The sequence below is a fragment of the Giraffa tippelskirchi genome, chromosome 5 (assembly GCF_054371585.1).
Source record: "Giraffa tippelskirchi isolate mGirTip1 chromosome 5, T2T-mGirTip1v1.2.pri, whole genome shotgun sequence".
NCBI lineage: Eukaryota > Metazoa > Chordata > Mammalia > Artiodactyla > Giraffidae > Giraffa > Giraffa tippelskirchi.
The window spans coordinates 72,141,745-72,168,560 of NC_137279.1; the positions used below are offsets into that span (position 1 = coordinate 72,141,745).

The following is a 26,816-nucleotide window of genomic DNA, read 5'->3' on the forward strand; positions in this document are numbered from 1 at the left end:
ATTCCAAGAACTGAATACCAAAAGGATAGATATTGAAAGGGATTTTTTTCATTACAAAACAAACAAAACGTAATTGTCTAAAAGTTTACTTCGGCCGGCAAGATAATGATGTACATATTCAAAAGTAAAACACTAATGCTAACAAGAACAAGAACAACATAATAACACATTACCAAAATGTGTTTCCTGAGGGTATTTTGCTACTTCCAAGAGAGCTAGAATTTACTGGACTTGGCATTATTAAATCAAGATCCTTTTAAATAAAATTATCTGCCTGGAGAACTGCTTTAGCATTCTGGCTTTTTAAACTTTATATCTTTATGTAGGTTTCTTTTTATTTGGGCTGAGATTGGTTGATTCTCTGTGGATTCATTATCAACTCTGTAATATTCTCTGCCTTCATTCCTGAATGAAAAATTGCAAAACATTTTCTGGGAACAAGGTACCTCGAGTCAGCAGAAACAATAAGCAACAGAATTAGACTCACAAATATTACAGACTTCCTTGTTACTAGATTCAGAATAGAAAGCGAGCATGTTTACTACTTTTAAGGAAATAGAAGAGAACATTTAAAGTATGAAGAAAGAACAAGAGGATATTGGAAATATTCGGGTAGATGTTTAAAAAATTACAAATACTCTAGTCTGGAATTAAAAAGTATCACAACTTAAAACAGAAATTCAAAAAATGATTTAAATTGCACATTCTCTTCATCTGAAGGGATCAACTGCATGATTGAGTTGAAGTAATTATTCAGAATACAAGAAGAAAAGAGAAAGTAGTATGGAAAAAATTAAGATGTGTGAGAAGACAATGTGATAATGTCTAATACACATTTAAACAGAATGTCTGAAAAAAAGATGAGAATCACTATTCATGTAAAGATCGACTAAGGCTTTTCTAGAATTAATGAAGCATGCAAATCATCAGGTTCTGGAAACCAAATGAATCCTAATCCAAATAAATAAAGAGAAATCCAGGGTCATACACATTGTTATACTGCAGGGCAATCAAGACAAGAAGAAAACCTTAAAAGCAGCTGTAGAGAAAAAAGAGCTGTACCTACAAGAAACACAAATTAGAACAATGGCTGACTTCTCACCAGGGTGTGCAGCACAGAAGGCAGTGAATAAAATCCTAACATGTTGAAAGAAAAAAAAAACTCAGAACCTGGAATTGGATACCCAGTCAAACTAGTCTTTAGGAAGGAGGACAAAATAAGGACATATCTAGAAAAATGAAATGGAAAGAATGTATCACTATAGGATTTCATTAGCAAGATTTCTAAAGCTGTGATCATGAAAGTGGAAAGATCAATCCAGAAAGTAGAATTGAGGCATAAGAAAGAACAGAGCACAGGAAATGATAAAGGAGAAGGACAATAGGTCACCACTGGAAGCACCATTGGAGAACTGTTAAGTATAAAGAGGATCTGAGGCCACATAAATTTAGGTCCTTTACAAAGAGGTCATGGAAGGGGAAGGTGCCAGGTTGGGGCTGAGATTATTAAGAACTTCATTTTTATATGAGATCAAGTGAAGAAAAAGAACTATTTTAGGAAACTTAGAAGCAGTGTAATTAGCAAGAAAAAATAACATGAGGATATAACATGGAATTTACTATTGATAAACCTTGTCCAGGAAGGAGCCTGCTGATGCTCATGTAAAGTGGACTGGGCAAAAAATGCTTGTTCACAGACTCCATAGATGCAGCAGGGTTGGCTGCCTAACCCCACCCTCTAATTGCAAAGTGGGTACTCATTTACAGAGCAGACCACCACCTCCAACCAGACTCAGCTCAGTTCAGCCACTCAGTTGTGTGGCCCCATGTCTGCAGCATGACATGCCTCCCTGTCCATCACCAACTCCCGGAGTTTACTCAAACTCATGTCCATTGAGTTGATGATGCCATCCAACCATCTCATCCTCTGTGGACCATTTCTCCTCCTGCCTTCAATCTTTCCCAGCATCAGGGTCTTTTCAAATGAGTCAGTTCTTCCCATCAGGTGGCGAAAGTATTGGAGTTTCAGCTTCAACATCAGTCCTTCCAATGAACACCCAGGACTGACTTCCTTTAGGGTGGACTGGTTGGATCTCCTTGTGGTACATGGGACACTCAGGAGTCTTCTCCAACAGCACAGTTCAAAAGCATCAATTCTTCAGTGCTCACCTTTCTTTATAGTCCAACTCTCACATCCATACACGACTACTGGAAAAACCATAGCTTTAACTAGACGGACCTTTGTTGGCAAAGTAATGTCTCTGCTTTTTAATATGCTGTCTAGGTTGGTCATAACTTTTCTTCCAAGGAGCAAGTGTCTTTTAATTTCATGGCTGCAGTCACCATCTGCAGTGATTTCAGAGCCCTCAAAAATAATGTCTGCCACAGTTTCCACTGTTCCCCACCGATTTGCCATGAAGTGATGGGACCAGATGCCATGATCTTAGTTTTCTGAACGTTGAGCTTTAAGCCAACTTTTTCACTCTCCTCTTTCACTTTCATCAAGAGGCTCTTTAGTTCTTCTTCACTTTCTACCATAAGGGTGGTGTCACCTCATATCTGAGGTTATTGATATTTCTCCTGGCAATCTTGATTTCAGCTTGTGCTTCATCCAGCCCAGTGTTTCTCATGATGTACTCTGCATATAAGTTAAATAAGCATGGTGACAATATACAGCCTTTACGTACTCCTTTCCCAATTTGGAAACACTTTGTTGTTCCACGTCCAGTTCTAACTGTTGCTTCCTGACCTGCATACAGATTTCTCAAGAGGCAGGTCAGGTGGTCTGGGATTCCCATCTCTTTAAGAATTTTCCACAGTTTTTTTGATCCACACACTCAAAGGCTTTGTCATAGTCAATAAAGCAGTAGATATTTTTCTGGAACTCTTTTGCTTTTTGGATGATCCAACGGATGTTGGCAATTTGCTCCCTGGTTCCTCTGCCTTTTCTAAATCCAGCTTGACTATCTGGAAGTTCACGGTTTAAGTACTATTGAAGCCTGGCTTGAAAAATTTTGAGCATTAGTTTGCTAGCGTGTGAGATGAGTGCAACTGTGCAGTAGTTTGAGCATTCTTTGGCATTGCCTTTCCTTGGGATTGGAATGAAAGCTGACCTTTTCCAGTCCTGTGGCCACTGCTGAGTTTTCCACATTTGCTCACATATTGAGGGCAGCACTTTCACAGCATCATCTTTTAGGATTTGAAATCGCTCAACTGAAATTCGATCACCTCCACTAGCTTTGTTTGTAGTGATGCTTTCTAAGGCCCACTTAACTTCACATTCCAGGATGTCTGGCTCTAGGTGAATGATCACACCATTGTGATGATCTGGGTCATAAAGATCTTTTTTTGTATAGTTCTTCTGTGTATTCTTGACACCTCTTCTTAAAATCTTCTGCTTCTGTTAGGTCCCTACCATTTCTGTCCTTTATTGAGCCCATCTTTGTATGAAATGTTCCCTTAGTATCTCTCATTTTCTTGAAGAGATCCCTAGTCTTCCTCATTCTATTGTTTTCTTCTATTTCTTTGCACTGATCGCTGAGGAAGGCTTTCTTATCTCTCCTTGCTATTCTTTGGAACTCTGCATTCAAATGGGTATATCTTTCCTTTTCTCCTTTGCCTTTCACTTCTCTTCTCATAGCTATTTGTAAGGCCTCTTCAGTAAACTATGTTGCCTTTTTGCAATTCTTTTTTCTTTGGAATGTTCTTGATCATTGCCTCCTGTACAATGTCACAAACCTCTGTCCATAGTTCTTCAGGCAGTCTGTGTAGACAGACTGCCTATCAGATTTAATCCCTTGAATCTATCTCTCTCTTCCACTCTATAATCGCAGAGGATTTGATTTAGGTCATACCTGAATGGTCTAGTGGCTTTCTCTTTCTTCAATTTAAGTCTGAATTTGGCATAAGGAGTTATGATCTGAGCCACAGTCAGCTCCCAGTCTTGTTTTTGCTCAATGTGTAGAGCTTCTCCATCTTTGGCTGTAAAGAATAGAATCAATCTGATTTCAGTATTGACCGTCTGGTGATGTCCACCTGTAGAGTCTTCTCTTGTGTTGTTGGAAGAGGGTGTTTGCTATGACTAGTGCATTGTCTTGGCAAAACTCTATTAGCCTTTCCCCTACTTCATTCTGTACTCCAAGGCCAAGTTTGCCCATTACTCCAGGTATTTCTTGACTTCCTACTTTTGCATTCCAATCCCCTATAATGAAAAAGGACATCTTTTCTTGGTGTTAGTTCTAGCAGGTCTTGTAGGTCTTCATAGAATTGTTCAATTTCAGCTACTTCAGCATTACTGGTCGGGGCATAGATTACTGTAATATTGAATGGTTTGCCTTGGAAACTTACAGAGATCATTCTGTCGTTTTTGAGATTGCATCAAAGTACTGCATTTCAGACTCTTTTGTTGACTATGATGGCTACTCCATTCCTTCTAAGAAATGGCACCAACCAGACTGGTGCCACCTAAAGAATGGATAATCCCAGATGTCATAGACTAATCAACAACAACCAGAAACTTCTCCTTCTTAGAGACAGAGTGTCGTCTTTTGGCTTTGAAAGACTCCATTTCTCCTTCAACAAGACTCACCTCTGAAAGCCTAGCTTTTTCTTGTATCAGGTTCCCTGCATGGTAGTTTAGTCACTAAGTCATGTTCAACTCTTGGGATCCAATGGACTGTAGCCTGCCAGGCTCCTCTGTCCATGGTATTCTCCAGGCAAGAATACTGGAGTTGGTTTCCTTCTCCAGGGGATCTGCTTGACCCAAGGATTGAACCCACATTCTCCTGCATTACAGGAGAATCTTTTATGGACTGAGAACCAGGGAAGCCCAAAAGGCCAACCTTGCCCTAACAGTGATTTGAACCCTGGAACCTCAGATTAAAAGTATGATGATCTACTGACTGAGCTCTCCTGGGCTCCCTGCTTGTGGTAAGTTGATAAGTCTTGTCTAACTCCTTGCGACCCCATGGACTGAAACCAGCTTGACTCCTCTGTTCATGGGATTCTCCAGGCAAGAATACTGGAGTGGGTTGCCATACCCTCCTCTGGGGATCTTCCCAACCCAGGGATTGAATACAGGTCTCCTGCATTGCAGGAGGATTCGCTACCATGTGAGCCACCAAGGGAGCACTTTATGACTAAACACACACACAAATGGAAACTAAAATTTAGTGATAAAGTTATCTCTCCAAATTGTAAAGCCGGTAAGCATAGAGCTGGGATTTTGATACCAGGTAACTCCAAAATTTAGAATAAAAGAAGAAATTCCTGGTTAGAATTAGTGGCATGTTTTAATTTCTGGGAGGTGGGGGGTTGCAGAGTCTTCTTTTTATGTGCTTTCTTATTCATCAGGGAAACAAATTCTTACACAGGTTGTGCCCAATGGCCATGGTGTGAAAGAGATAAAAATGCCCACTTCCTTATAGTTTTTCTGTTTTGGATGGTTTCTCCTGAACATCCAGCCAGGAACCAAAAACCAGTATAAAATCTTCAGAGAAGGAGTCATTAAACAAGACCCTTCCAGTCAGTCTAGTCAATAATGAATCTTTGTGAACAACACATAGACTACCTAACTTGCATCACATCAAGCAATTCCACTATGAGATTTGAGGCAAAAATGCCTAGTAAAATACATAGAGCATATTTGGCCAAAATGATCTGCGGAGGACTCTGGTTTGTGGCTCTGGCACCTTTGTTTTCCTTTTAAAAACATGACTGATCAACTCCTCAAGTACATCAGTGGAGGGTAAAGCACTGAGGTAATCATTAGTGCCATTATAAAAGTAAAATTCACATTATGGATTACATTTACATTTGAAAGATAATACTCCATAAGCACATTTCAGTCAAAAAATTGTACAAAATTATTTAAATGCATGCAACTACATGATGCCATCATTTTAGTTTTACAGAAAATAACAGCCCCAAGTGCTTACCTTGTCTAGCCTTAAGCAGCAAAATGGCACTTTTTCATGAAGGAGATGACAAAAAGTGGGTGAACTTCCTATGTATGGAGAGTAAGGTGGGTAGCCTTTAGCATATCTGTAAAACAATATGAAATACTGAATTACCTTGTATAATGCAGGCAAAGTCTGACAATTCAGTTATAGTCACATTCCTCACTTTGACAAATTTAGATGCAGTAACGCTTTGTGTTGCAATTATATTTTGATGAAGAAACAATTTAGAACAAGGGCCATGGACCAAAGCTGACTCATCACATGGTTTTGTGAACTAGTTTTCATATGTTGAAATGGTTGGAAAAAGTCAAAAGAAGAGTACTATTTCATATCATGTGAAAATTAAATGAAATTTAAATTTCAGTGTCCACAACTGAAATTCTGTTGAATACGGCCATGCTCACTCATCTTATGAATTGTCTTTGGGAGGCTTCATCTTCAGAAACAGAGTTGAAGAGTTGAAGCAAAGACCATAAAGTCTAAAATATTTACTAACTGGTCCTTTACAATCTTCAGTTTAAAAGATTTGTATAGATTTTAGAAAATAGCAATTTAATTTTATAAAACATATTTAGAGCAAAATTCATTATTATGATTCACTCTATCAATATTCATGAATCATGGTTGTTTTTTTTTTTCTAGAAAAAAAGAGTAAATGGTTGAGTGAGCTATTCCATTAGACCCACACCAAAACCAGAGTTATTGGTGAAATAATGTTTAAATATTATCAAAGATATTCAGTTTGTTTATTGACTTTACAAGATAGTCACCTGCACATTATGGCTATAAAATTTTCAAAGCAAAGCTATCAAAGTAACAGCATACATGAAAATTAAGAGATAAAAGAAAATTTAGTGGAGGAAAAGTTATTTTATCCAATATGAAAGCTCTTTTATGATGAAGAAAATTCATCTTTCAAACCAAGAAATTTCAACCCTAGTTAGAACTATTTTCCAGACATCATTAGCTAAGACAGTAAAATGGAGAATATTTTGCAAATTTAGAAGTTGACAGTCTCCTCTATTACTTCAATGTCTTTTCCATTTTTCTAAAAATAAAAATATTCCACCTCTCAATTATTTCTGAAGTACATGTAAAGAAATAATATCTATCACAGCACCATTTCTAGAAATATACTAGTGGTCAAACTGCTCCTTCTTCTTGTCAAATATTTCATAAATCTATTTGAGTATTATTAGTTTCTTGGAGAGTGAAATTGTCTTCTGTGGATATGTCTAAGTTTCTTGTAATACATATTTGAAAGTGTGAAAGATTAATAGAAGAATTTTTCTAAGTTCCAATTATATTTCAGCATATTTTAGTTCAATTCAACATTGACTGAATTTCTATAACATGAAAAATATTAGAAGTGCTTGAGTGATGTTACCATTGCCACTATGACTAGTACTATACCTAATAGTAATTAATACTCACTGAATGCTTACTCTGCACAAACCATTGTTCTAAGTACATTTCTCCATTATTTCAATTAATCTTCTTATGAACCCTATTTACAAATAAAGCATTGTAGGTCAGATGATTTTAAACAAAGCCACTTGTACACAACCAGTATAAAGTGAAACTGCCATGGTACACAAATTCCTTCAGACTCCACTGTCAAGGCATTTGAACACTGTGCTTTCCTTAAGAAATATCAACATAATACATGAATAAGACAAGTAAACAAACTCTACTGTAGGCTAAAATGTGATTACTAGCTTAAATGTTGATACTTTTTATTATGAAACCTTAGTTAAGAGAACTGTACTTCATTTATTCATTCATTCAAAACATTATTGATGTATATTAAGTAAAAAAGATTCCTGAGTGCTGAGAAAAACAAGAGCTTAATGGAAGAAGCTGCATTACATATTACTACATAATTGATTGAACTTCAATATGGAAGTAGAAAAACAAATGAAAGGTAGAAGGTATATTATAATTTAATAAAAACATTTTTATTTATTTTAATAAAAAATGAAAAATACAAACTGTCTCCTTAAAGAAGAAAATGTAAAATGTGATATAGATTTATCATGGAAATACTGATATACATATTTTTTTCTTTAAGGATAAAGGCTAACATAGAGAAAAATGAAGCTGTAAATAGCTGTTGAAGCCAGAAATTCAAGGGCTTAGAATACTTTATCATCAAGAGAGATACTGGCTAATAAGAAGGGTGTTTTGGAAGAAGTATGTAGGACTGATTCTGGGATGTCCAGAAGGGAAGGACATTAGTTTTTCATGGCAAGCACAAGTCCCAGTAAACCTTACAAACATACTCCAAGTTCGAGGACATTTCTTCATCTGGTGTAGTTTCATCTTCTGATTGATCACTTAAAAGATCACATGTTTGAATGGATGACGTGTCTGCAACCTCTAAAACGGGAGCAATGCTGGGTCTTCTGACTTCTTTACTTCCTTCTGTAGGAAGAGACAGGGTAGGGCCACTTGCTGATCTGCAGCTCGTGTCTTGCAAGTCTATGGCCACAGTACCTGGAACAACGAGAAATGAAAATCCATCAGTGTTTGCCACCTACAGGACTGTCAATCATTTAGTGATTAAAGTGAGATGAAACACAGTCAGTATAACCAGGAAATATACTATGCACTGTTTATCCTTTAATCTCAAAAGTGATTTACTTCTTTTTCGTTTGAGCATTTTTACCCACAGGGATAAAAAATTCTGTATTTGTGCAAAAGTGTATTTGTTGCAACTAGGTCTATAGTATGAAACATAAGATTTGTGAATTCTTAAAATACTTAGACATTTAAGTTTTAAAAATTGTTTAAATTTATATTTATCTTAAATTAATGAAAATTGTTTGTCCATTTCACTTTTGTAGATCTCTCATTATATATTTTCTCCTTATATTGTTGAGTTATCTTTCTTTTACTGATTTATAAGTAGTTTTTAATATTAGAAAAATTAATGTTTATATTTATTAAGCCCTTTTCTGTGGCAAGCACAATTCCAGGCACTCAAGATATTCAAGGAATAAGGTAGACAATGTTCCTATGCATATGGATTTGTCTTTAAGATAATCAAATGGACAAAGAAATGGAAAAATTAATTATCGATAATGCTAAATACTATGCAGAAAATAAAACAGAATTTTGTTATGTGATGTAGTATAGTGGGGACAGGAAACAGGGGAAAGGATGAACTTTTCACCCAGTGATGAGAAGCTATACTCTGAACTCATTACATTTGATTTTTTGACATAAAAAGAAAATCGTGAGCACACAAGTCATGGAAATGCCTTGAGGCAGTAAGAACAGAGAATTTAAATAGCTTAAGGCTTTGAATCCTTGGAATACTCAAGGAACAGTAAATGGAAGAAATAAATTCCTCTGAGATTTTTAAGTAACATTTAAAAATTAGTATAAACATCAATTTATGGAAAGTGACTGTCTCTCCCTTTCTGGAGGAAAAACTCAATCTAACGGATGACTGCCATCATATTTCACTATCACTAACTTCATTTATGTATTTATGGATAGCTGGCCATCCTTCTGAAAGCCCTGAGTCTCCATTTTGTTTTATTTTTTGAAGCAACTATTAAAATGCTCTCCATTTCCTTGAAACTCTGTCTGATCTTGCAACCTTCTTCACTGTAAAAGCCTGTGATTTTAAAGGGAGGAAAAAACCTCAGGGGTTTTAATATCTCTTTCTTTAGCATGGACAAAGAAGTTAGCAACTGAATTCTAAAAACCTCTGAGAAATACCTTGATGCTGGCAAAGACTGAGAGCAGAAGAAGGGGGTGACAGAGGATAAGATGCTTGGATGGCATCACCAACTTGACAGACATGAGTTTGAGCAAGCTCCTGGAGTTGGTGATGGACAGGGAAGCCTGGCATGCTGCAGTCATGGGGTTGCAAAGGTCAGACATGACTGAACAGCAACAACACAGAAGAAGGGATTAAAAGGCAATGTTTCTGAATGTGAGAGTTGATAGGACCAAGACTGGGGAGACCATCTGAGTTCTCCATCTGGGTGTTCCTCAATATTGAAATAAATGTGGGACTCAAGTTTCAGACACTAGGACCTCTAAAAATACTGTACCTGGCACTCAAATTAGAGGGAGAGGGAGCCTGGTGTGACTGCTGTTAATAGGGAAGACACCTGTGAGGGGCATGACACAATGTGTCTATAATGACTGTGCCCAAGAAAACAATGTGAGGACCACCATATCTGAGCAAAGGTAAAAGAGGTTGGTATCAGAAACTGTGCATTCCAGCAACTTTTCAGCACAGCAAATAAGGATTAATTTATAGTTCAATCCATCTTGGGAGGGAGATGGGGATCCTAGAGAAAATGAGATTAAATTTTCCATTAATCAGGTGAATGGATATGATTAATCATTAAATTTTATAAATTTGATTTATCAAAATAAAACCATATGATATGATTTGCATCCTAGTATTATGAATTAAAATCCACATTTATGACGTTTATCCTCTGCAGATGACCACATTGTATAATTCAGAGGGAAAAGTTATCTTTTGAAGTAAGATTATTTTTATCTTTTGAAAGAAAGTTGTCTTTCTATTGAAGAAATCCTTCAATTCTCTATCTTCAACCAAGTAAACAAGAAAGCTTCAGATCCTTTTATTTCTGTTTGGAAGGAAAGAGACACATCCACATTTATGTTAAACTTAACCCTACTTTTGTTTTGAGGATTAAATCCCCACCTACTTCCCAAGGAGCCATGTTCTTTGAATTTCACCCCCTCTCAAATATATTTGTCTCCACATCACTTCCAACTACCTCTTTATCATCTTCCTGCTCAACACAGGAAACTTGGTGACTTCCTGATAATTCTGCCCACACTGATATTTGGCACCAAGCTGAGTATGGGGGGATGTGATCATGAAAAATCAAAATTTAGCAGGGAAGACACAGTTTTAAAAGCAGTTACAATTACAGAAACATTTCTTCTTTGCACCTTTCCTTCCCCTAACAAAACCTGGCTCTTCTCTGACATCTCTCCTTTCTGAAGGTTGCAACACCGAAAGAGTGCCTGTGTTTTAGAAGTGGGGAAATACCCTCAAGGTTCTCACTGTTTCTTTCAGAGCATTTTCCCTTCACCCCTTATCACATCCCAGCTCTGTGTCATTCATCTTCAGAGTCCATTACCCACTGTCTTTCACTGTTTTCCTTGTACACCAACGCTGTGTCGTCTTACCTAGTTCTGTTTTGTTTTTAACGGAAGTAAGTTGACTTACAATCTTATGTTAGTTTCAGGTGTACAACATAGTGATTCAATGTTTTTATAGATTATACCCCATATAAGTTATTATAAAGTATTGACAATATTCTTTGTGCTATACATTATATCCTTGTATCTGGTAGTCTGTACCTCTTAATTCCCTTCACCTATTTTGACACTCTCCCCACTGCTAACCACTAGTTTGTTCTCTGTGAGTCTGTTTTGTTAGCTCAGTTCAGTTCAGTTCAGTCGCTCAGCCGTGTCTGACTCTTTGAGACCCCATGGACCGAAGTACGCTAGGCCTCCTTGTCCATCACCAACTCCCGGAGTTTACCCAAACTCATATCCACTGAGTCGGTGATGCCATCCAACCATCTCATCCTCTATAGTCTCCTTCTCCTCCTGCCTTCAATCTTTCCCAGTGTCAGGGGCTTTTCAAATGAGTCAGTCCTTTGCATCAGGTGGCCAAAGTGTTGGAGTTTCTGCTTCAACATCAGTCCTTCCAATGAACATTCAGGACCGATCTCCTTTAGGATAGGCTGGTTGGATCTCCTTACATTCCAAGGGACTCTCAATAGCCTTCTCCAACACCACAGTTCAACAGCATCAATTCTTCGGCGCTCAGCTTTCTTTATAGTCCAACTCTCACATCCATACATGACTACTGGGAAAACCATAACCTTGACTAGATGGACCTTTGTTGGCAAAGTAGCGTCTCTGCTTTTTAATATGCTGTTTTGTTATACATTCTACTTATTTCTTTAACTTTTTCTTTTATATTGGAGTACACCTGACTAACAACGTTGTGTTAGTTTCAAGTGGACAGCAGGTGATTCAGTTATTGCCCTTTTGAATTCTTTTCCTGCTTAGGCTGTTGCATAGTATCGAGCAGAGTTCCCTGCACCAAACAGTAGGTTATCCATTTTAAATATGGCAGTGTGTACATGTCAGTCCCAAACTCCCTATGTTTCCCCAGCCCTGACCTCTCCCCAGTAACTATAATTAGTTCTCTAAGTCTCTGTGAGTCTGTTTCTGTGTTATAAACAAGGTCATTTGTATCATATTTTTTTAGCTTCCACATATAAGTTATATCATATAATATTTATCTTTTGTCTGGCTTACTTTACTCAATATGACAATATTTAGGTCTATCCATGTTGCTGCAAATGGCATTATTTCACTGTTTTTCATGGCTAAGTAATATTCCATTGTATATATGTACCACATCTTTATCTCTTCTTCCATTGATGGCCACTTAGGTTGCTTCTACTTCTTGGCTATGGTAAATAGTGCTGTAACACTGAGGTGCATGTGTCAAGTTTTGTTTTCCTCCAGATATATGCCCAGGAGTGGGGTTGCTGGGTCTAGTTTTAGTTTCTTAAGGAAACTTCATACTGTTTTCCTTGGTGGTTTACCAATTTACATCCCCACTAACAGTGTAGGAGGGGGTCCCTTCTCTCTACACTCATTTATTGTTTGTGGATTTTTTTTGATGATAGACATTTTGACTGGTGTTAGGTAATATCTCATTTTAGTTTTGATTTGTATTTCTCTAAAAATTATTGATGTTGAATATCTTTTCATGTGGCTCTTGGCCATCTGTAGGTCTTCTTTGGAGAAATGTTTAGGTCTTCCACCTATTTTTGGGTTGGGTTGTTTGTTTTGATAATATTAAGCCTTTTGAGCTGTTTGTAAATTTTGGAGACTAATCTCTAGTTGGTCACATCTTTTGCAAACATTTTCTCCCATTCTGTGGGTTTTTGTCATTTTGTTTATGGTTTCCTTTGCTGTGCAAAAGCTTTTGAGTTTAATTAGGTCTGAGCCCTGGGTTAGGAAGATCCCCTGGAGAAGGGAAAGGCTATCCACCCCAGTATTCTTGCCTGGAGAATTTCATGGACTGTATAGTCCATGGGGTTGCAGAGTCAGACACAACTGAGTCACTTTCACTTTCAGGTGCCATTTGTTTATGTTTATTTTTATTTCCGTTGCTCTTTTTTTTGTTGTTTTTAGTATGTGACTTGTTTTATTTTTTTAATATAAATTTATTTATTTTAATTGAAGGCTAATTACTTTACAATATTGTAGTGGTTTTGCCATACATTGACAAGAATCCGCCGTGGGTGTACATGTGTTTCCCATCCTGAACCCCACCTCCCACCTCGCTCCCCATCCCATCCCTCTGGGTCATCCCAGTGCACCAGCCCCAAGCACCCTGTCTCATGCATCAAACCTGGACTGGAAATTCATTTCACATATGATAATTTACATGTTTCAATGCCATTCTCCCAAATCCTCCCACCCTCGCCCTTTCCCACAGAGTCAAAAGACTGTTCTCTTATGCAGCAAAACTTTATGAGAGCTGTCTAGACCTAGTTTACCTAAGTTGTCTTCTGACATTTTGTCATAAACCCCTCTGATCCGGGATTCCCCACTTACGACTTCATTGAAAGAACTCTTACCAAGATAAAGAACAATCTATTTTTTGTTAAATTCAATGGCCAGCTTTCAATTCTCATGTTATTTGACCATTATAGGCATCAGACATGCCTCATCACTCCACATTCTCCACACAGTGGATTCATGTGAATTCTAGGACAGGACACTCAGCTGGTTTCCCTTGTCAGTAGCTCCTTCTTTATTTCTTCTGCTGGTTTCTTCTCATTCCCTTGATATTTAATATTGACATGTTGCAGGATTTGGTCCTTTGTCTTCATTTCTTTTCTGCCCACAATCATTTTCTCAATGATCTTGTTCAGTCTCATGACTTTAAACCTAATACATAAGCTCAGGAATCCAAAATTAATTTTTTCAACATACACCTCTCTCCTGAACTCTAGACTCATTTCAGTGTTTTTTTTCTAATTGAAGTGAGTCAATTTACAAAGTTGTGTTAATTTCTGCTGTACAAGGAAGTGACTCAGTTATACACATATGCACATGTGCGTGCTCAGTCATGTCTGACTCTTTGTGACCCCATGGACTGTAGTGCACCAGGCTCCTCTGTCCATGGAATTTTCCTGGCAATAACACTAGAGTGGGTTGCCATTTCCTCCTTCATGGGATCTTTCCGACCCAGGGATCAAACCCAGGTCTCTGGCATTAGCAGGTGGATTCTTCATGACTGAGCCACCAGGGAAGCCTATACACATATAGATATTCCTTTTTATATTCTTTTCCATTATGGTTTACCACAAGATATTGAATATAGTCCCCTGTGCTATACAGTAGGACCTGAACTCTAGACTATTATATTGAATCTCTTGTTTGACATTTTTCTCTCAATATCTAATAGAAATTTGAAATGCACTGCATTCCAAACTGAATTCTACATCTCCCCTGGTTCCCTCCAGACCTTTCTCATCTAAATGAATGGCTATTCCCATTTTCCTGCTGTTTATACTAAAACCCTAACTCAATGAAACTCAATGAAACTATGAGCCATGCCTTGTAGGGCCACCCAAGATGGACAGGTCATGGTGGAGAGTTCTGAAAAAATGTGGTCCACTGGAGGAGGGAATGGCAAACCACCTCAGTATTCTTGCCTTGAGAACTCCATGAACAGTATGAAAAGGCAAGAAGATATGACACTGAAAGATGAACTCTCCAGGTTGGTAAGTGCCCAAATGCTACTGGAGATCAGAGGAGAAATAACTCCAGAAAGAATGAAGAGACGGAGCCAAAGGGAAAACAACGTCCAGTTGTGGATGTGACTGGTGATGGAAGTCAAGTGCCACGCTGTAAAGAGCAATATTGCATAGGAACCTGGAAGTTAGGTCCATGAAACAAAGCAAATTGGAAGTGGTCAAACAGGAGATGGCAAGAGTGAACGTCGACATTCTAGGAATCAGTGAACCAAAATGGACTGGAATAGGAGAATTTAATTCAGATGACCATTATATCTACTATTGTGGGCAAGAATTCCTTAGAAAATATGGAGTAGTCCTCATAGTCAATGAAAGAGTCCAAAATGAAATACTTGGATGCAATCTCAAAAATAATAGAATGATCTCTGTTTTTCTCCAAGGCAAACCATTCAATATCAGAGTAATCCAAGTCTATGCCCCGACCAGTAATGATAAAGAAGCTGAAATTGAATGGTTCTATGAAGACTTACAAGACCTTCTAGAACTAACACCCAAAAAAGATGTCCTTTTCATTATAGGGGACTGGAATGCAAAAGTAGGAAGTCAAAAGATACTTGGACTAACAGGCAAATTTGGCCGTGGAGTACAAAATGAAGCAGGACAAAGGCTAATAGAGTTTTTCTAAGAGAACGAACTGATCATAGCACACACCCTCTTCCAACCACAAAAGAGAAGACTCTACACATGGACATCACCAGATGGTCAGCACCGAAATCAGATTGGTTATATTCTTTGCAGCCAAACATGGAGAAGTTCTTTACAGTCAGCAAAAATATGACTGGGAGCTGACTGTGGCTCAGGTCATGAACTCCTTATTGCCAAATTCAGACTGAAATTGAAGAAAGTAGGGAAATCCACTAGACCATTCAGGCGTGACCTATATCAAATCCCTGATGTTTATAGAGTGAAAGTGAGAAATAGATTCAAGGGATTAGATCTGATAGAGTGCCTGATGAACTATGGACATAGGTTTGTGACATGGTACCGGAGGCGGTGATCAAGATCAACCCCAAGAAAAAGAAATGCAAAAAGGCAAATGGTTGTCTGAGGAGGCCTTACAAATAGCTGAGAAAAGAGGGGTGAAAGGCAAAGGAGAAAAGGAAAGATATACCTATTTGAATGCAGAGTTCCAAAGAATAGCAAGGAGAGATAAGAAAGCTTTACTGAGAAAATGAGAGATACAAGGGAAAATTTCATGCAAAGATGGGCACAATAAAGGACAGAAATGGTATGGACCTAGCAGAAGTAGAGGATATTAAGAAGAGGTGGTAAGAATACACAGAAGAACTAAACAAAAAAGATCTTCATGACCCAGATAACCATGCTGGTGTGATCACTCACCTAGAACCAGACATCCTGGAATGTGAAGACAAGTGGGCCTTAGGAAACAAAGCTAGTGGAAGTGATAGAATTCAAGTTGAGCTATTTCAAAACCTAAAAGATGACGTTCTGAAAGTGCTGCACTCAATATGCCAACAAATTTGGAAAACTCAGCAGTGGCCACAGGACTGGAAAAGGTCAGTTTTCGCTCCAATCCCAAAGAAAGGCAATGCCAAAGAATGCTCAAACTACCGCACAATTGCACTCATCTCACACACTAGCAAAGTAATGCTTAAAATTCTCCAAGTGAGGCTTCAACATTACATGAACTGTGAACTTCCAGATGTTCAAGCTCGATTTAGAAAAGTTAGGGGAACCAGAGATCAAATTGCAAACACCTGTTGGATCATCAAAAAAGTAAGAGAGTTCCAGACAAACATCTACTTCTGCTTTATTGACTCTGCCAAAGCCTTTGACTGTGTGGATCACAATAAACTGTGGAAAATTCTGAAAGATACTGGAATGCCAGACCACCTTACCTGCCTCCTGAGAAATCTCTATGCAGGTCAAGAAGCAACAGTTAGAATCGGCCATGGAACAACAGACTTTTTCCAAATTGGGAAAGGAGTACATCAAGGCTGTATATTGTCACCCTGCTTATTTAACTTATATGCAGAGTACATCATGTGAAATGCTGGACTGGATGAAGCACAAACTGGAATCAAGATTGCTCGAAGAAATATCACTAAACTCATATATGTAGATGATACCATCCTTATGGCAGAAAGTGAAGAGGAACTAAAGAGCCTCTTGCTGAAAGTGAAAGAGGACAGTGAAAAGGCTGGCTGAAAACTCAACATTCAAAAAATGAAGTTCATGGCATCTGGTCCCATCACTTCGTGGCAAACAGATGGGGAAACAGTGGAAACAGTGACAAACTTTATTTTCTTGGGCTCCAAAATCACTGCAGATGGTGACTGCAACTATGAAATTAAAAGATGCTTGCTTCTTGAAAGAAAAACTATGACCAACCTAGACAGCATATTAAAAAGCAGAGACATTACTTTGCTGACAAATTCCATCTAGTCAAAGCTATGTTTTTTCCAGTAGTCATGTATGGATGTGAGAATTGGACCAAAAGGAAAGCTGAATGCTGAAGAACTGATGCTTCTGAACTGTGGTGTTGAAGGAGACACATGAGAGTCAATTGCACAGCAAGGAGATCCAACAACCAGTCCATCCTATAGGAAATCAGTCCTTAATATTCATTGGAAGGACTGATGCTAAAGCTGAAACTCCAATATTTGGTCACCTGATGGGAAGAACTGACTCACTGGAAAAGATCCTGATGCTGGGGAAGATTGAAGGCAGGAGGAGAAGGGGATGACAGAGGACGAGATGGTTGGGTGGCATCAGCGACTCAATGGATATGAATTTGAGTAAGCTCTGGGAGTTGGTGATGACAGGGAAGCCTGGCGTGCTGCAGTCCGTGGGTTTGCAGAGCACTGGACATGACTGAGCAACTGAAATGAACTGAACTGAACTGATAGTAAAATCCTTGAGTTCTTCACACTTCCCTATTAGAGTTCACTTCTAATTCAGCAGTAAATAATGGCACCCTACTTTCAAAGTATGCCCATAATTTTTTCTCTCCTACCACTTCCAATTTAAAATACACTGGATCCTTGACCCTAAGCATCTATTGTTAACATCAGCCACAGTGATTTTTGAAGATGGAGCTCAGCATAGGTGAGACCATGCCATTGCTCTGCTGAGAACCCTGTGATGACTCCCACTTCACTCTGAGTAGAAGCTACATCTCTTACATTGACTTAAAGGGCCCAACGTGATCTGGCCCCTTTTTACCTCTCTCCCCACATCTCCTGTGCTCTTACCATCAAATCACTGTGTTTTTGTCACGAGGGCCCCTTTACTGACACTGGAGCACATCAATCAGGTTCCCACATCTCCTGTAGGGCCCTTGTACCAGCTATTATCTCTGCCAGGCATCCTTTTCCTTCAGACATTCACAGGCATAATGCCCCTATTTTCTTCAAGTATCTTCTCAAATGCCACCTTTTCAATGAGGCCTACAAGCCACCTAAAAATTCAGTTGTCCTAGAAGTCATACACACTTTTTGCTAGCTCTATTTTCTTCTCTCTTTTATCTTACTACTTATCATCTTCTAATCTACTAAATATTTTACTGATTTTTATATGTATTGTTTATGGCCAGACTTTCCCATGATAGAATGTTAGCTCTGGAAGCAAGGAATTTTCATTTGTTCTCTAATTAATCACAAATACTTCTTTTTAATTTGGAGTATAACTGCTTTACCATGTGTTTTAGTTTCTTCTGTACAAATAAGTGAATCAGCTACATGTATAGATACATTCCCTCCTTCCTGAGTCACACTCCCTCCCCATCCTTGACCCTCTAGGTCACCACAGAGCACAGAGCTGAGCTCCCTGTGTTATAAAGCAGCTTCACACTAGCTATCTATTTTACATACAATAGTGTATGTATGTCAATGCTACTCTGTCCATTTGTCCCACCCTCCCATTACAAATACTTATGAGAGTTCCTGGCATGGACTAGGTACTCAACAAGTAATTCTTAAACATGTAAAACCAACAAGTAAAACTTCTATAGAAGAGAAAATATGTTATATCAGTGACAATCTGAGTTATCTAACAAAGTCCAAGCAGGGCCATGGAACATGTCTCAGAGGGAGTGATATTAAAACCGAGATGCAAATGAGTAGAGGTAGTTACATAAGCAAAATTGGGGGCTGGGGAGTAGATCCTCTCAGAGGAAACAGTGCATCAAGGCCTGTTGGTAAAAAACCGTTAGGAAAGACTGAAATGAATTAATATGATTGGGGCTAAGGAGAGCAATGGAGAAGGAAATGGCAACCCACTCTGGTATTCTTGCCTGGAGAATCCCAGGGACGGCGGAGCCTGGTGGGCTGCCGTCTATGGCGTCGCACAGAGTCGGACACGACTGAAGCGACTTAGCAGCAGCAAGGAGAGCAATTGAAGGGATGATGAAAAACTATTAAATATGATTGGGACTTAGGCTAACAACTGAAGGAATGGTAAAATGTGGAACTAAAAACATAAGAAGGAATTATTTTAAAGAGATACTTAAAAGTGATCATGTAATTTATCTTCTAAACGAGGGTATTCCTAAGAATCAAAGTGTATTTCTCTTCATAATGACACCAGGACAATGTATATAATCTGGAACTGTCCTGGGAAAACAAGGACTACTTCAAGTAAAAAAAAAAAAAGAGAGAGAGAGATTTTGGTCATCCAATTGTAAATCATTTTATAGTATAAAATTTAGACTTTTTTCCCAATGGCTAATATGAAGAAATTAAAAATTAATGCAGGAGCATGATTATAACATTATGCAAAAATTGCTACTCTGGTAGCAAGGTGGAGAAGAGTGCAGGGCAGCAAGGCTGGGGCATGGAGAAGAGACTGGGTGGGGGTGGGGGGGCTGCAGTGGAAGGACAGGACGATGGAGACCCAGACCAAGCAAACTGATCGTGGACATGGCAGTGAATGACTTTAGAGACCACTTGATCAAATTTAGTGGAATTCAGGGAAATGCAAAGTATAAGAAGACAGGAATAGTGAAAAGTTAGAATTCTGTCATTACAAATCAAAGGATGATGGTATCACATTTTTTAGCAAAAAAAAAAAGAAAAAATGAAGGTGGAAATTGTTTCGAATGAATATAGAAAGATTAGCTCAATTTGGATATACCACATTGGTTTTTCCAACGCTTGTTTGATTTTTCCAAATAGGCTGTAGACAGTTGAATATATTGCTGTGAAAAGAGATTTAAGGTCATGATTTAGGTAAGAGAATCATCAATTTATGGAAAGGAATTGAATTTCTGAGAGCAGACATGACAATTTAGGGGAAATGAATGTGCAGGGTGCAGAGGAAATAGCACTAGAGCGTTTTCAGAAGAATATGGTCAATATTGTCATATGCTATGACAATTCCACTGGATTTAGTGAGTAAGAGTAGAATAGCGGCCTTGCCAGAGCAGTTTCAGTGATATACTGGTTGCAGATTTCAGACTGAACTGGTAGATACATGCTGGAATGGTAAGATTTCAAGCCAGCAACTGAAAACAACACTTGGATTTATCTGTGAAGATGTCAAGGCATGAGGTCCAGAAGTGTGCGCGCGTGTGTGTGCGTGTGTGTAGAAAGAGAGACATGAAGAGAATCAGAGAGAGAAAGAGAGAAGCAGGGAGGAAGAGTGAATCAGTGATTAAAAGAAGAATAAGAATTCAGGTAAGGAGGATTAATAAAAAAGTGAAGTCCCTAAGAGGGAAATGGAGAATGGTTTGTTGCATAAGTGAAGGTATTGGTATTAAAATATTAGAAGCTAAAAGAAGGAACACATTTTCCTTGTGATAGAAACTAAGTGCATGTCGGTTTGTATGTGGTATGGTGACAAGATTTAATGGAAGTTCTTATTTGTCTGAATCTTTTAAAAAAAATTTCTGTGTCACAGAAACCACCTTCAGTAAGAAATAGATAAAGGACTGGGGAGTTTTGGGAAACAGAGAGAATCTGAAGTAGCCATTATTGATAATTGAACAGAGAACTTGCAAAGAAATACAGAAGTGTCTGGTGTTTATATTCTAACCACACATATGAAACTGTTGTTAGAAGTTTTGAACTATCTTAATTTCTTACCAGTTTAACAGACTGGAAATTTTGTTCTTTATATTTAGTTATTTAGTTACACCAAGTTTGTAATACACACAAGTATGCTTTAAATTTGACTTTGGAATTTTGAGAAAATCTAAAGTATAGTTATTCTTCTTTTTAGAGAAGGAAATTAATTATATTTTCAGATTTATTTATACTTACCCATGCTGGCAATTATGCTATGTACAGGCAATCTAGATGGTCCATGATAAAATGACCTTGGTACATTGCTTTTTTTCTGATGGTCGTGGTTTTTAAATGCTGAATTCTCTTCTTTGGTAATATTAATATAAAAACATGTATCTGTGGCATTCATAATATATCGAGGACCTGGATTCAGCAAAATGTTTTTATTATCCTCCCTCCTAATACCAATCAAGCAGACACCAAACCTTAATTTAAAAAAGAAAATAAAAGAGTTTAAGTTAAAAGTTCAGCAAAGGTCTTAGTTTTTTTCTTAAGTTTGCATATTAAGAAAATAAGTGAACTATTAAAAGGCAAAGGAAAAGTAAAACCTCAAATAGGAAGATTTTAAAGCTTGAAAAGATCCTATAAGTTCAAAGTTCTTGTTTTTATAGAAACAAACAAACAAAAAAACAATGTCTTTAGTATGTTGTGAAATCATAGATACTTAAGACTATATATATATTTTTAATAAAAAAGAATGGAATAAAAGATAAAAGAAAACATCAAAGTAAATATCATTTAGTAAGCGAAATTTTTTTTTTGGTAAATTGTGTGTGTGTATACTGGGTCTTACCATCAAATGTATATCTTAATTTGGCCAAAAAATAAAACAGTATTTTAATTAACACTTTAAAATTTAGATCTATAAAAAAGATTCATTTTCTTGTGAATTTCTACAGCATTAAAATGTTTTTAAAGATAATTGAAACGATGCTAAAGTCAATACTGGGCTTCCCTGGTGCCTCAGACAGTAAAGAATCTGCCTTCAATACAGGAGACCTGGATTTGATCCCAGGATCAGGAAGATCCCCTGGAGAAAGGAATGGCAACCCGCTCCAGAATTCTTGCCTGGAGAATTCTATGGACAGAGGAGCCTGGCGGGCTATATAGTTCATGGTGTTTCAAAGAGTTGGACATGACTGAGTGACTAATACTTTCAATTTCAAAATCAATATTCCTACTAAATTATACTTTATATCCAAGAATCTTAACTTTTAGAGACCATACAAAAGGCAAAAATTCAAATGTCTGAATAATTATGGTAATAATTCAAAAATACTTGCAATACATGAGCACCAATATGAGTTACATTATGGAAAACTGGGTTTAAAAGGTATGAGAGATTAATATTTTAATTCCATTCTGAGGCGGAAACATACTTTTTGTGTGCGTGGAAAGAAGCATATGTGAAGCTCTTTCCTTCATATTCAGCAAAAAATGTGCTTTCTTCCAGAACGATGTGGTACACTTCATTCCCAGAGCATCTGCCATACATCTTCTGCCACTGTTCTGGTGACTGCTGGCCTTCTCTGCAACAAAAGCACACACACATACACACACAGAGAGACAAACAGTGAATGTGGCTCAAAGCACAGTTGCTGTCCTACATAATCCAGAGTTTCCCAACTGCAGGGAGGAACAAGCACAGTTCAGAGAAGTCCCTGTGTGGTGCTCAAAGTGATGACGTGATCACCAAATATTTGCAAAGAGTCACCTACAAGAATTTTGAAACTACAGAATATAGATGCTTGATAAATGGCAAACTCTTTAAAAGAACTTCACAATCCAATTAATAAAAGCATTTATTGTGATCATGAACCAGTGAGCTGTAGCAACTGAATTTTAGACTTCGTTTGTGTATATCATGTCATGCACAGCCTGCATATAATACTTGTCTTATAGTTTCAATGATAGAGCCCACTTCATCCCATTTATAATATCTGCTTGGCCCTTGTATGTTTTTGACTTTGCTTTGTATTTAAAATTATAAATATATATACATCTCAATTTATCAGTTTGATTTCATAAAAAAAATATACTCTTTATTTCTGTCCAAATCATAGCAATGACGTTCTCCCAATTGTGTAGAAGTTAACAAAAGATATGTTTTGTGATAAAAAAAATCTCTGAAAGACATTTCCAAAAGTACTTTTTAAAAAGAAGATAAGTTTATCAAAGAAAATGTAGCTTCTTTTTTTCCCTAGAATAGTCTGTTCAGTGGCTTTAGAAATGTATAAAAATTCAACTTATGCAAAATTTATTGTGAAGATACATGAATGATTTCCCATTTTGTACAATAAATTCCACTTGGTGAATAAAGTTTATGAACTGTGTTAAGTACATGAAATACACATTCTAGAATAAATGTGATACATTTATAAAAATAAAAAATATTTCACCATAATCTCTGTAGTTTCTGCATGGATTAAAGTCATATCTATCATATTTTTAAACTGAGTTTTGTTTGAAGGGTTACTGAGAGATGAAACATTTATAAACATTTTCAAAGTTTCAATACTTTAAAAAAAAGTTTATTTTCCAGGTATGTTTCATTTGTGCTTCATTCCTTCTTGAAAGTTCCTTCTTGAAAGTGAAAGTGAAAGTCTCTCAGTCATGTCCAACTCTTTGTGACCCCATGGATTGTGGAATGCCGTTCCCTTCTCCAGGGGATCTTCTCAACCCAGGAATCGAATCCAGGTCTCCTGCATTGCAGGCATTCTTTACCTCTGAGCCACAAGGGAAGCCCAAGAATACTGCAATGGGTAGACTATTCCTTCTCCAGCAGATCTTCCTGACCCAGGAATCAAACTGGGGTCTCCTGTATTGCAGGCGGATTCTTTACCAACTGAGCTATCTGGGAAGCTTAAGACTTAAGATCCTGGGCCTTGGAATCTGACTGCCTGATCTGAACCCTAACTCGGCAATCTTGGGTGAGTTATTTAACTTCTCTATGATAGTTTACTGCCATAAAAAAACATTATCCGCTTTACTGGGTTGAATTAAATGAGATAGTACAAATAAATCATTTAGCAGATTTTGGAAGCATAGTAATCTTCAGTAAATGTTAGTTTACATTATTATTTTGCTGGTATATCTTCTTCATTGCTGAACTTTGGGGCCACTTTAACATTCCTAGTCAACAATATGAACAATATTGCTCTTAAAATCTTTACTCTTTTTTTCTAAAATATTAATATATTTTTGGAAATAGGAAAATATAAAACAAAACACATTTGACTATGGAATACATATGGCTACATCTAACTACTGTTTCCTAAGAATGATTGTTCTTGGCGGAGAACACCTTTCCTTTGACAAATAAAAACAAAGCCATCTTTGATATGTACCATACTGCTGCTTGGCAAGATAGCACTTGGCAAAGACAGAATCTATTTAAAGGGCTGAAAAAACGAGAGAAAGTGCCAGTAATTCATCAGGGTTTGTTTGGCACTGAAAGGCAGCATAGGGTCAAATAACAGTCGCATAAAGGCACTAAGAGCCGTTCAAGCGAATCACAAATCTAATTCCAGCGGCTGAAATGGAAATGCAATGTAGCAACTTTGAAGGAAACAAAAAAGGAGACATTCGGACAAGGATGACTGTAATGAATTTTCTTAAATCACTTGCTTGTCTTCATGTTATTTCATAATGGCACCTTTTACCAAACATTTTTTAATGAGTCTCTAAGTTCAGCTAATTGTAAATATACAGAATTTTTTCTTTTTCATCTCATGTTAATTGCTTAAGAAATATTGGAACTTAGCCACTCCATCTTCTACTGATGGGTATGTCTGGGTCTCATTTATTAATTCCTACATGAAATATTTATTGAACACTTGGGATGTACCAAGAAAAGTTCTAGATTTCAAGGCTGAGGCAGTTGACAAAAGGGGCAGAAATGCTTTCTTTCTTGAAGCTTCTAGTGGAGGAAAACTGGCAATAAAGCAAATTATGTGTTGGAAGTGGTAAGTGGTAAGGAGAAAAAAGAGAAGGAAGTTTTCAGGGGTGGATTGGAAAATAAATGCATAATCGAAGAAGACTTCCCTGAGAGAATGACATCTAAGTAAAAATCCTGAAAAGAGTGAGAGAGGTAACCATAGCAGAGAAGACTGTTTCAGGCAAAAGCAACAGCAAGCGCTTCCCTGGGGCAGGGCGGTGCCTGGTGTGGCTGAGGAAAAGTAAGGAGAAGGAGGAAATGAGGCCAGAGGAATAACTGGCAGGAAAACGGGTCACACGGGGATTTCTAAAATCTTACAATCTTGTTGGGCTTTATTGGGAAAATTTGCAAAGACTCTGACTTATATTTTGCAAAAAATCCCTCTGGTGGTTGTTCTGAGAATAGACTGAAGCAGTGGCAATGATCAGTGAGGACTTTATCACAATGATCCAGCCAGAAGGTGACGGCTTTGGACCAGGGGAGATTCTGGGCATGTTCTGGAGGTGGACCTGGGTGTATTTGCTGATGGAAAAGAAAAATAGGAATAAACACCTTAAGGACCGAATGGCCATCAGAAATACAAAAATTATCATATGTGAAATGAATTGCCAGTCCAGGTTGGATGCATGATACAGGGTGCTCGGGGCTGGTGCACCGGGATGACCTGGAGGGATGCGATGGGGAGGGAGATGGGAGGGGGGTTCTGGAAGGGGAACACATGTACAACCATGGTGGATTCATGTCAATATATGGCAAAACAAATACAATATTGTAAAGTTAAAAAATAGATAAATAAACTAATTTTTAAAAAAAGAAATACAAAAATTAAATGATCGAATGAGTGAATAAATGAATAAATTCCATACAGCTAAAAGTGAAAATGTAAGAACTAATGCTTAGTTAGCACCATGGGGAAATACCAAATATAAAATGTTGAAAGAAATAAGTAGCTCTAGGTAGAGTATTTAGTGAACTAGGTCCTAGGGAGAAGACAGGTAAATCAGAGATCATATATGTGGGCTTCAAAAACATTTCAAATAAAAAACATTTGGAATGCTAGGTTCATGGATGCTCATGATAATATTCTTATGCTTTTGAGTGTCTGAAATAGATTTTTAAAATGAAATGCATGTTCACAAAAGTGAAGAAACAAACCAAAACTAGTAGTGAGGATTTTAAGTTTTTGTTGATATAATTTTTCACTGCTACCTTTCAAAGCAGCATTACAGGCGACATTACATACTCCCACCCCCTCTTTACCAATATTTTGAGAGCAACATTTTATTTAGGCAGAAAGTAATATTTTCCCTTTATACTATGATGATGTATCAACTTTTTTCCAAATAGCTACCCAGTTATTCAATTTATTGAATAGTCCATTTTTTTAACCAATGATTTAAAATAACTGTTATCAAACACCAAATTCCTAGGTGCCTATGGGCCTCTATCTCAACTTTCTAGTCTGTCAAGTTGATTTGCCTTTGTCCATTCCCTAACACTACACTATATCAACTATTTTAGGTACAAAATTGTTCTAAAATACATCAGGGTACACAAACAGATGGAGAAATATACCGTGTTCATGGATTGGAAGAATTAATATAGTGAAAATGAGTATACTACCCAAAGCAATCTATAGATTCAATGCAATCCCTATCAAGCTACCAATGGTATTTTTCACAGAACTAGAACAAATCATTTCACAATTTGTATGGAAATATAAGAAACCTCGAATAGCCAAAGCAATCTTGAGGAAGAAGAATGGAACTGGAGGAATCGACCTGCCTGACTTCAGGCTCTACTACAAAGCCACAGTCATCAAGACAGTATGGTACTGGCACAAAGATAGAAATATAGATCAATGGAACAAAATAGAAAGCCCAGAGATAAACCCACGCACCTATGGACACCTTATCTTCGACAAAGGAGGCAAGAATATACAATGGAGAAAAGACAATCTCTTTAACAAGTGGTGCTGGGAAAACTGGTCAACCACTTGTAAAAGAATGAAACTAGAACACTTCCTAACACCATA

At 37.5% G+C, this 26,816-nt stretch overlaps 1 protein-coding gene across 3 annotated transcripts in view; it reads right to left on the bottom strand.

Annotated features, from left to right (window-relative positions):
- Window positions 1-26,816, bottom strand: part of LOC145507225 (potassium channel subfamily T member 2) — a 406,914-nt gene that overhangs the window by 80,698 nt on the left and 299,400 nt on the right. For 2 of the 3 annotated variants that reach the window (XM_081493298.1, XM_081493297.1), the window contains exons 15-18: window positions 22,224-22,373; window positions 21,040-21,269; window positions 8,243-8,456; window positions 5,937-6,042 (exon numbers count right to left, since the gene is read on the bottom strand). In XM_081493298.1, the coding sequence (XP_081349424.1) occupies window positions 5,937-6,042; window positions 8,243-8,456; window positions 21,040-21,269; window positions 22,224-22,373 (700 nt within the window). The remainder of the gene's footprint in view (window positions 1-5,936; window positions 6,043-8,242; window positions 8,457-21,039; window positions 21,270-22,223; window positions 22,374-26,816) is intronic. The other variant, XM_081493299.1, reaches the window with a different exon arrangement.